At 41.2% G+C, this 12,165-nt stretch overlaps 1 protein-coding gene across 1 annotated transcript in view; it reads left to right on the forward strand.

Annotated features, from left to right (window-relative positions):
• Positions 1-12,165, forward strand: part of PHEX (phosphate regulating endopeptidase X-linked) — a gene marked incomplete at both ends in the record, with an annotated part of 195,140 nt that overhangs the window by 34,479 nt on the left and 148,496 nt on the right. The window contains 2 exons of the mRNA XM_082864021.1: positions 3,886-3,972; positions 7,362-7,588. Of these exons, the coding sequence (XP_082720147.1) occupies positions 3,886-3,972; positions 7,362-7,588 (314 nt within the window). The remainder of the gene's footprint in view (positions 1-3,885; positions 3,973-7,361; positions 7,589-12,165) is intronic.

Raw genomic sequence — 12,165 nt, forward strand, 5'->3', positions numbered from 1 at the left:
ATGCCAGTAAGTACCCCCCGCCCCCGCCATAGAAGAGCAGGGAAGTGGAAGGTCAACCTGAGACCACTGGTTGGTGGTCTTACGTAGCTTAAACGAGACTTACGTAGCTTAAAAACCGGTATTCACAAAACCAGATGAAATCTTGGATCTCATTGTATGATATGCGGACTGCAATGTGAGAAAAGGAGATAATGGATGTTAGTATAATTAGGACATTGCTGATTATAAAAAGAAATAACAAAATAAGTCCAGTTTCTCACATTTCCTTTTCATTTGGGCGAAAAACTCTCTCAGACTTTCCTTGACAGAAATTCAACTCGGCAAACATTGAATACCAACCATGCTAAGCGCTAAGCCCTGGGTGTTCAAAGGTGAATGTGACTCAGTCCCTGACCCAGAGAGCACTTAATCTAATGGAGAATAGCCATTGTTAATGCCTATTTTATGCACTAAAAGTAATTTTTTGTGATAATATTTGAGGCCCAATGACCAAAAATACCTTCTTTATTAAAATTCTCACATGATTCGTCCCCTGTGAGGCCAAGCCTGTGTTACAAAGGCATGGGCAAAACCCAATTTCTATGTGGACTGTAGACCCAAATGTGAAACAGTAAAGATTCTAGAGGAGAACATTAGGCACTATCTTCATGACCTCAGGGTAGGCAAAGGTTTCTTAAATAGCACACAAAATATGCTTACCAAAGATGGAAAAAGTGATCACATTAGACTACATTAAAATAATTTCAGTTCATTACATGATACCATTAAGGAAATGAAGTCTGGGGAATGGAAGAAGACTTTGCAATACAAATATTCAACAAAGGATTTGTGTGTAGAATATATAAAGAGCTTCTATAAATTAATAAGAAAAAAGATTACCAATAGAAATGTGGGAAATAGAGTTGAGTAAGCACTTCACAAAAGAGGATGCTGGTTGTCTTGATGGGAGATAGTGACTGGAAGGGAGCACAAGGGGCTCCAGGGGTTCTGGTCATAATGTTGGTTATGTGGGTGTGTTTACTCTGTGAAAATCCTTCAACTTATAATTGGTGCACTTTTCTGTAGGTATGTTATAATTTCATTGAGAAAGTGTACATAAAGAAAAGGCCTTGTTGTCTAGGATGAGGAATGTGGCAAAGTATTTTCAGACGTTCTCTCTTGTTGGAGCGTTGCCTCTACTATGGAAACAGAGGAAATGTTGAGAGCATGGGCTTTTGTTTGGTTGTTAGGGCAGGTCCAGTTTGTGCAAGAGTCCTGCACAAGGAGTGCCAATGTCTTGGGTTAGCAGAAGGCCTTTTGGCTACCAATATCCTGAGAAGGGAGGAGGAAAAAACATTTATGGAGAAAGCACTAGAAACAAGCTTGATTACTTTACAATTTCGTGTAGAGCTAACCCAGCCTGGAAGCCTGTTTAAGCCACCATTGATCGATCACTTACCACGTATTGCGGCACTGAGATAGGGACTTTCTGTGCATTAAAATATTTGATCCTCACCACAACCCTGGAAGGTAGGTGCTATTATTTGTCCAGATTTACAAATGAAGAAACTGGGGCTTAGGGAGAGTAAGTAACTTGCTTAAGTTCCAGCTAGAAAGTAGCAGCAAGCTGCAACTGGAACCCACGTCTTTGTGATTGAAAGCTCACCCCCTTGACCCTGTCTATTATTTTGCCTTTTTGGGGGGCAAAACCAATTTTATCTGAGCATAGTGAGAAGAAGAAATAATTACCCTGTATGCACACACACACATATATCAAATTTTGATGATCATAGTCACTTTGAAACTGATTTTAAATTCTGAGGTTTGTTGTACTATAGGTTATGAACTGGAGTTTTCCTTCTCTGTTGTAACGTGGTTAGGAACACCTGGATGGGGCTGAGAGGAGACTGAGAAATCTTCCAAGAAACAATGCGGATTATCATGGGAATACACTTATATGGGTGACCCATGAGCCCTTCTCAGTGCTTTAGGGACAGTGTAATAACCTGAGTAATTGCCTTTGATAGGCTTTGTTTTCTGCTGATTAATGACTCTCCAGGTTAGATTTTATACTTCTTACCACTAGTTGAAATACAGAGATACATAAAATGGATGCAGCCAACTGATTGTCACAACATTGTCTGCATATCAACGTTCTCCTGCCTGCTTGGGTTTGAAGAGAAGGAGAGGAGAAGGGAAAGGGTATGATAAGGAACCTGTGTTAGCTGAATTTGTTTCAAAAGTCAAATTCTGGTACAGAAGCCAGAATTTTGACACATAAGAATTATTGATATTTGTGCACCGTTAGGGTTTGGGGATTGCCCTACTTAGCATATACATGTCCTCTTTTCCCCTTCTCGTGATACATAGAGCGCCTTGAGTACACACTCAGGTACATATTTAATATTTTGAGTTCTTTTGTTCCATGGCTTATTTTTGTTCCCCAGGGTGTTCATGTTTGCAGCCTGTGGAGTGTTTATAGCATCACAATAACAGTGCATCCCCAAATGAAATTTGGATTACTTACTTTCAAATGTGTCTCCCTAGCAGTCCAATGACTGTGGAAGCAATATGGTGGAAAGGCACATTATCTGATTTGAATAGAAATATATGTGGGTATGATTTTAGAGATTCTGTTTATTAAAAAAAGAAATCATCTTTTATCCTTGGGGCTAGTTATCCCACTTTTATTGCTGTGGTAATACACAAGAAAGAAACAAGTTGAAATAATTGAAAATGCCCACATCGAGCTCAGCTTATTTAGTTTATCTTAGTTACATGTACTTGTTTGATGTACAGATGCTTACAGAAAACTGGACAGAAGCTCTGGGTTCCTTTTTTTTTGAAATGTGGAACTTGTAGTTTAGAAGTAGATTCCGCTTTAGGGAATATGTAGTTATTTACTAATTTGATTAGCACTGTACATTGTATCTTGAAGCTATTCAAAGTACTGTAGGAGCATCTGTTGTACCATCATTTGGAGGCTGCTAGGTTGTTTCAGAAATAAATACCAAATTCCTTGACATAGCTCGTTGTAGGCAGTGCCATGGTGCTGTGTGGGAATTCTTTGTCTTGGCCTCATGTTGGTAAATTGATATTCTCAGGTACATCCAAGGTGTTATTTTGTGGGGAGGGTAGTTTTTATTGAGTCTTGGCTTTCCTAGTTCCTTATTTAATGAAATAGTGACAGCTGTCGTTTTCTACCTTCAAACAATAGCATCAGTGATTTTATAAACAGAAAATCATTTTCCAGGTGGGCTTGTGTCCATGCTGGCAGCCGTTTTATATACATGGCCTCATTTTAAATGGCCAGGACTTTGAATGTGTAAATGGGCAAGTTTTCAGGCAATTTGGGTAGGCTTTACATTCTTGCTTCTCCATTTCCTGTCTAAACAACGTCTTCTGAGTCCACGGCATGTTTATGCAACATTGAATAAAACTCCTAATGGGAAATTTCTTACAGATGACCTCCCTGAGCGGCTGGGCTGTGAAGAAATCTTAAGAAACCCGACCCTGATGAAATTGCGTCCGTTGAGAATATTACTCAGTGCAGAAACGAGGAATAGAATTCAGTTATTTTTGGTTCTTGAAAAAATGAATTCTGGGTTTTTTTGTGTGTAGGTGGCAGAAAACATTAACCCTGGCAGAAGGTCCAGTCTCAGTTGGAAATTGAACTTTTGGTTTCTTTGAATTAGGAGAACCTTGGAGAAGAGGATGTTAAAAATATTTGTTATTTGAACCTCAAGCAACTTGGAATCGGTTCTGCTATCTTTTATAGACATATCTTTTCCAGGGTTGTCTGTCTCTACATTTAATTTTCTGGAGGCTGGGACTGATTATCAAATGACCTCCAACTCAGCATCACCTGTGGCTGGATACTAATGAATCCTTTTTTAACCTTCCTAGCACTTTTGGAGAAATCAATCAGTAGAAGGCGGGACATCGAAGCCATACAGAAAGCCAAAATCCTTTATTCCTCTTGCATGAATGAGAGTGAGTAATAAAGAAAATAAATAAAATAATTTACCACCCTTATTTTTCAGAGTTCTATTAATGCTTAAAGATATTGTTTAAGGAAAAAGAGAGCTACTAAGAATTCTACTAATATTTAAAGGTGTTGCTTAGAGAAAGGAGCTATTTTCCAAGACTGGATTTTGACTACCCCTGCCTTTAAAAAAAAATTTAATTAATTAAATTTTGGCTGCGTTGGGTCTTCGTTGCTGCGCCGGCTTTCTCTAGTTGCGGTGAGCGGGGGCTACTCTTCGTTGCGGTGCATGGGCTTCTCATTGCGGTGGCTTCACTTGTTGTGGAGCACGGGCTCTAGGCACACAGGCTTCAGCAGTTGTGGCTCGTGGGCTCTAGAGCACAGGCTCAGTAGTTGTGGCGCATGGACTTAGTTGCTCTCCGGCATGTGGGATCTTCCCGGACCAGGGCTGGAACCCGTGTCCCCTGCATTGGCAGGCAGATTCTTTTTTTTTTTTGCAGTACACGGGCCTCTCACTTTGCAGAGCACAGGCTCCAGACGCGCAGGCTCAGCGGCCATGGCTCACGGGCCTAGCCGCTCCGCGGCATGTGGGATCTTCCCGGACCGGGGCATGAACCTGTGTCCCCTGCATCGGCAGGTGGACTCTCAACCACTGCGCCACCAGGGAAGCCTGGCAGGCAGATTCTTAACCACTGCACCACCAGAGAAGTCCCTGGCTACTCCTGTCTTTTTTTTTTTTTTTTTTTGGAATTTTATTTTATTTTTAATACAGCAGGTTCTTATTAGTTATCTATTTTATACATATTAGTATAATATGGGATGGTGGGATGAATTGGGAGATTGGGATTGACATATATATGTATAAAATAGATAACTACTCACTCTGTCTCTAGGTCCATCCATGTCTCTACAAATGACCCAATTTCATTCCTTTTTATGGCTGAGTAATGTTCCATTGTATATATGTACCACATCTTCTTTATCCATTCGTCTGTCAACGGGCATTTAGGTTGCTTCCATGACCTGGCTATTGTAAATAGTGCTGCAACGAACATTGGGGTTCGTTGAATTATGGTTTTCTCTGGGTATATGCCCAGTAGTGGGATTGCTGGGTCATATGGTAATTCTGTTTTTAGTTTTTTAAGGAACCTCCATACTGTTCTCCATAATGGCTCTATCAATTTACATTCCCACCAACAGTGCAAGAGGGTTCCGTTTTCTCCACACCCTCTCCAGCATTTGTTGTTTGTAGATTTTCTGATGATGCCCATTCTAACTAGTGTGAGGTGATACCTCATTGTAGTTTTGATTTGCATTTCTCTAATAATTAGTGATGTTGAGCAGCTTTTCATGTGCTTCTTGGCCATCTGTATGTCTTCTTTGGAGAGATGTCTATTTAGGTCTTCTGCCCAGTTTTTGATTGTGTTGTTTGTTTTTTTAATATTGAGCTGCATGAGCTGTTGATATATTTTGGAGATTAATCCTTTGTCCATTGATTGATTTGCAAATATTTTCTCCCATTCTGAGGGTTGTCTTTTTGTCTTGTTTATAGTTTCTTTTGCTGTGCAAAAGTTTTCAAGTTTCATTAGGTCCCATTTGTTTATTTTTGGTTTTATTTCCATTATTCTAGGAGGTGGGTCAAAAAAGATCTTGCTGGGGCTTCCCTGGTGGCGCAGTGGTTGAGAGTCCACCTGCCGATGCAGGGGACACGGGTTCATGCCCCGGTCCGGGAGGATCCCACATGCCGTGGAGTGGCTAGGCCTGTGAGCCATGGCTGCTGGGCCTGCGCGTCTGGAGCCTGTGCTCCACAACGGGAGAGGCCACAACAGTGAGAGGACCGTGTACTGCAAAAAAAAAAAAAAAAAAGATCGTGCTGTGATTTGTGTCAAAGAATGTTCTTCCTATGTTTTCCTCTAAGAGTTTTATAGTGTCCGGTCTTACATTTAGGTCTGAAATCCATTTTGAGTTTATTTTTGTGTATGGTGTTAGGGAGTGTTCTAATTTCATTCTTTTACATGTAGCTGTCCAGTTTTCCCAGCACCACTTATTGAAGAGACTCTCTTTTCTCCATTGTATATCCTCGCCTCCTTTGTCATAGATTAGTTGACCACAGGTGTGTGTGTTTATCTCTGGGCTTTCTATCCTCTTCCATTGATCTATATTTCTCTTTTTGTGCCAGTACCATATTTTCCTGATTGACCTCCGTCTTAATGTTTTGTTGCTAGCTTGATGGAGAAACTAAGAAAATTTTATTTCAGTGGTTGGCTTGGATTCTTCAGGTATCAGTTACTCCATGGGAAACTTGGGTAGGGTCAGAAGGGCAAACCATATTGCATGTGGTACAGAAACCAGAATCTGGAGGCTAGGTCTGGTTTGAGAAGGACATAGTAACACTCCTTCTCAAACCAGACCTATGTCCTTTGGCACCTCCTGGGGCCTAGAGTAATCCAGATTCCCCGCCGGGCCAGGCTCCTTCTGCTTCTCCATCAGCCTAACAGCCATCTTTGTTGAGCACTTTAGGCCCCTCTCAGCATCTTGGGTCTGATTGGAGTTAAAATAGACACCTGAGGGCTTCCCTGGTGGCGCAGTGGTTGAGAATCTGCCTGCTGATGCAGGGGACACGGGTACGAGCCCTGGTCTGGGAAGATCCCACATGCCGCGGAGCAACTAGGCCCGTGAGCCATGGCCGCTGAGCCTGCGTGTCTGCAGCCTGTGCTCCTCAACAAGAGAGGCCGCGACAGTGAGAGGCCCCTGCATCGCGATGAAGAGTGGCCCCCACTCGCCGCAACTAGAGAAAGCCCTCACACAGAAACGAAGACCCAACACAGCCAAAAATAAATAAATAAATAAAATTAAAAAAAAAAAAGACACCTGACATTTTACCTGGTACACTTTCTCAAGGCTATTGCAGGAAGAAGCCAGTGCCTCTGAGAAGTGTGTTAACTTGTTTAGGTTTTGAGGTATTATTTGGTGAGCTAGAAGAGGGCGCTAAAAGATGATGAAAGAGTCTGAAGCAGTAATTCATTTTTGTTGGGGAGTGATTAGTTTTATTGAGCAGTTTCCTTTAGTTAGGGTTGTTCCTTAGTTTTGCAGAGTGTTCTCAGCTTAACATTGCTCCTTGGCTTGGGTCAGTATAGTGAGCCCATCTTTTATTGTTGGGAATATTGGGCAGGTTCCCTAGTCAGCTCTCCTGGCAAGAACATCAGGTTTAAACAGTCACACTGAAGTATGAGTCATAGGTAGTTCTGTTTCTGTGATTATGCTCAGTCCACTGCACCTCTCCCGAAAAAGTTAGGTTGGGACCTTACTGGAATTTTCTCTTGAGAAGATACACTTGCTTTCTAGTTCGGTGATCCAGTTTGCATTTCTAACTCTCTTCATATTTGCTCCCTTTCAGAAGCGATCGAAAAAGCAGATGCCAAGCCATTGTTACATATCCTGCGGCACTCACCTTTCCGCTGGCCTGTGCTTGAATCTAATATCGGTCCTGAAGGGGTTTGGTCAGAGAGAAAGTTCAGCCTTCTTCAGACACTTGCGACGTTTCGTGGTCAATACAGCAATTCTGTGTTCATTCGTTTGTATGTGTCCTCTGATGACAAGGTGTCCAACGAACACATCTTGAAGGTATAGTGAGGACTCCTTCATCATGCTTGTTTAGTCCAAGGTTAGCCTTTTTGGGTTGCCTTCTCAAGGAAAGAGACTCATACCACCTTAGTGAAATGATAAGGTTACAAATTCTGTTAAACATTAGGATCTAGACTATTCCCTACCCACCTCCCACCTCCCCCCCCCCCCCCAGATTTGCAGATTGTAAATCATTAACACACTGTTTTTGTCAGCCTTGCAAGAAGCTGGTGAGTGAGTTTCAAGTGATCTGTGATCTGGCTCTCGAATATCTACCCTGAGCATGTGTAGGGCCCCTTAATTCTGGTGGAGAGATGAGCAAAGACTTTCTGAACTCTGCTCTTCCTCTCCCCTCATTCCCCTGACCAAGGAGTGAACATGTGCTATGGTTCATTGTTTTCCTTCACTAACATCTTGTGTACATGCCTAAAATTTCATTGTCAAGTTGTCTTGAATCTCTTGTCCTTCCTTTCAAAAGATAAGGCAAAACTTGTTCTAAGTGCTTGGTTGCATTTTCTGTTGGGAGAGTAAACATCTCTTCCATAAAGGAATGGGCCATGAGGACATACCCTGAGGTGGAGTATTACATTGGTAAAATCAGGAGACTGTCAGAAAACTGCCAACAGTGGAAGATTGATCAGTCAAAGAACTTGGCAAGAATGCAAATAGCACTTTTTAAATTGTTTTGTCTTTTGATTTTTTTTTTTTTTTTTTTTGCTTCTGTGGTTACTTTAGTAATGAAAATTTTGTTGAACCGCTGATCTTTTCCCCCAATTCTGTTCTTTGTTAAACCAGAAAATATTAATGATATATTGATATTTAAATCATAGAAATATAAATCCTTTAGAGTGTATTATCCTCTCCTGATATAAGTCAACTTTTAAAAATCTATACCCTGGAGTTTATTTTTTGATTTATACCAAGGGGCTGGCAAATTTTTTTCTGTAAAGGACCAGATAGGAAATATTTTATGCTGTGTGGGCAATATTATCTCTGTCTCAACTACTCAACTCTGCTGTTATACCTGGTAAAGCAGCTGTAGACAATATGTACATAAATGGGTGTGGCTGTATGGCGGGCTGGACTGCAGGCTGTAGTTTGTCCCTCTCTACTTTAGACAATGGCAGTCTCAATAAAAATATCTTTAGTCACTGAAAGAATTCCCATCTCCTCAAGAGGAAATTCTTAGTTACAGAGACAGCTGTATATCTGTGCTGGGTGATGGAACAACAACATGACACAGACATATTCTAATGCTCTCAGGATAAGACATGCTCTTCAATGCTCTACAACCATGGTGATGGTCCAATTGACCTCTGTCCCATGTTGATAGATTACTCACTTAAAAAAAACAAACAAACCAGGTTTTAAAACTCTCATTCTTAATTTCAGAACTATTATGGTATCCCTTCCAAACACCTTAAATGGTGTTTTGAAGTAAGTTGGAGACTGTCTTTCAAACTTCAGTTTATGTACTCTATTGCATGATAGATCTTGATTTCCACACAGGTTAATTAATTGCAAATGGTAACCACTTCAGTTTTCACCAATTTCTGGATCTAGTATAAGAACTGAATTCATTTAAACATTTTATTATGGAAAATAATACAAATAAAAGTAAAAAGAATAGTACTACAAACTCCCGTGTACTCATCAACCCACCTTCAACAGCCAGCAGCTTTTGGCTGTTCTTGTTTCATCTGATACACCTCCTTTTGGAGAGCAGGCTGGAACATTATTGTGTAGAATCCAAGGTATAATATCATTGCACTGATAAATGCATCAGTGTTTATCTAATGGAAAGGACTATTACAACAACCAAAAAAGTAATTGTAATTCCATAGTTAACATCTAATACCTGGCGAATTTTCAGTTTTCCTGATTGTCTCAAGCATGTCCTTTAAAAAAATTAAACAGTTGGTCTTTGATTCAGGTTCCAAATAAGAATCACATGTGCATTGGGTTGACACATCTATTTTAATTTATAGCATACTAGATTTGACTGATTTCAGGGTAACCTAATGAGAGAAAATTCTTGTTTATAGGAGAATCACAGCTTTAAAAGTACAGGAGAAATAATAGAATTTAAAAGTTAGCATTTTTTAAAATCCCTAATGAAAAAAAGAATTAAGGTAACTATCACCAATAGCTGCTAAAGCTATTAGATGAATGGTTGATGGAGAAATTCAGGATAGAGAGACCAGACTGACATCAAATGAACCCAGATATTAATGATAGCATTGCTAAAAGTTGGAAAACCAGATTTTGTGTGCCTCCTGATACCATGCAGTGGGAAGCATATGCTATCAATGATGCCAAAAGAAAAGGAAAAAGGGCCCGTGAGCCATGGCCACTGAGCCTGCACGTCCGGAGCCTGTGCTCTGCAACGGGAGAGGCCACAACAGTGAGAGGCCCGCGTACCACAAAAAAAAAAAAAACAACCAAAAACAACCATCTGTGTGTATGTACATAGTTGTAAATAAGCACTTGGGCTTCCCTGGTGGCGCAGTGGTTGAGAGTCTGCCTGCTAATGCAGGGGACACGGGTTCGAGCCCTGGTCTGGGAGGGACCCCACATGCCGCGGAGCAACTAGGCCCGTGAACCACAACTACTGAGCCTGCGCGTCTGGAGCCTGTGCTCCGCAGCAAGAGAGTCTGCGCACCACGATGAAGAGGGGCCCCTGCTTTGCCACAACTAGAGAAAGCCCTTGCACAGAAACGAAGACCCAACACAGCAAAAATAAATAATTAATAAACTCTTACTCCCAACCTCTTAAAAAAAAAAAGAAAAGGAAAAAAAAATGAACTTGGATCTAATCAAGCCCGTAGTTTTAACACCAGCTTACAGGAAACACAGGGAATAGAGGATCACGGCAATCAATTTTTAACAGCTTGCCTTGCACACTTAATATTCAATTAAACTGATCCTAGAAACACTGAACTGTCAATAACAGAACACTTGCCAAATGTAAGGAGGCGCTCATGTGCTTACTACCGGTCTCTTCTTCCAAGATGGCAGCTTCCTCCAAACTGATGTGTTTGAGCATGGCCTGGCATTTGAGTGCAGTGTGCATTTGCTTCAGTTATGTCCCTGTTTGTACCATTTTATATGAGTGGATATTCACACACCTGAATTAACAAAATAGATCTATAGTCTTTCTAATCATGACAGAGCTGCTAGAAGTTCAGGCATGTGTCTAGATATTGGTAGGAAAAGCTCTCTTCTGAGATCTGCATAAAACCCAGTGAACCTGATAACAAAAACTAGCGTATCTGTGGCTGCCAATGTTGTAGAATTTGTGGGTGTTGCTTTTGTTAGAAATAGTTAAAACTATAAAAAATCTAACTGAATATTTGAAGCCCCTGAAGTACCTTTTAAGTTTTGTGGAACATAGTTTGAAAACCACTGCCATAGTGGAGAAAAGAGTATGCTTTGGTGTTAAAGAGATTGAGGTTTGTGGTTTGGCTTTGTGACCTACTCACTGAATGTGTGTGCAGATTGTTTCACTTCTCCCAGTTTCATTGTCCCCATGTGGAATGAAGGGTGAATTAGAATTTACTTTTCACTGTTGCTGTGAGATTTAAATAGGATGAATTTGGTGACAATTTACAGGATAGATGCTGGTACACAGTAGCACGTGACAAAAGGTACCTTTCTCTTAAAGCATGACTAGGCAACTGGTCAGAACCATTTGGGGAATGTTTGTCTTCAATTTCTGTGCCAAACGTGTCTCAGATCTCAAGTTCAGATGTGCGAGAAATAGCCATTTTCTTTAGTCAGTCAGTCTCATGTCTGACTCTGAGGTCCCACCCCCACCTTTTAGTTGGAAACTGAACCAGTCTAGGCCCTTTCCCACTTCCCGGCTACTCCATTTCTCAGCCTTCTCCTAGGGTATTGGGAGACCCTCTGATCATCTGTTATGTGTTTCTGAAAAGAAACCTGCCATCCCAGCCCATGTAGCCACTTCAAGTGTTCCTCTCTGCTGCTGGGGCCCTGGGCCTCCCAACTCCCTCTCAAATCCTGCCATTTCTAGGGGCATTGATGAGTCCTTCTGCTCGTGAGAAACTTTGACTTCTTTGGCTGCCTAGATCCTGTTTTTGCTCTGGGAGAACTCTCTCTTACCCCCAAACTCTTCTCCCTCAGTGTATTTAGACTTCCTTTTCCATCACATTCTATTTTCCTCAATGTTCTTGGGTTTTGTAATCCCACAAACCCATGGGGATAAGAAAAATGACTCCTTTGGGAAGGCACAGCTCTGTAGGTATACTGCTAGGTGAGCAGGCGGTGCCTTTGGGTGCCTTTCCAATGGGCACATGTATTCCCATGCCAAGAAATGCAGTTTGGCAAGCAGGGGTTGCTCAAACCCACACAGTGGTCCTCTGTAAAGTTCCCCTGTGGCAAGATGGCACAGGATTTGCCACAGACTTAAATGGGAGAAAGGAAATACACAAATACAGGAAATGACAGATTGATGCCTCCCATCATATCTCACTACATGTGTTTCGTTTTTTTTGTGTAAGGAGATACCAAGAATGAGGATTTAAAGGACAATAAAAGACTTTTGAATATACGTGGTC

The sequence above is a fragment of the Leucopleurus acutus genome, assembly GCF_964270905.1.
Source record: "Leucopleurus acutus genome assembly, chromosome: X".
In the NCBI taxonomy this organism is placed as follows: domain Eukaryota; kingdom Metazoa; phylum Chordata; class Mammalia; order Artiodactyla; family Delphinidae; genus Leucopleurus; species Leucopleurus acutus.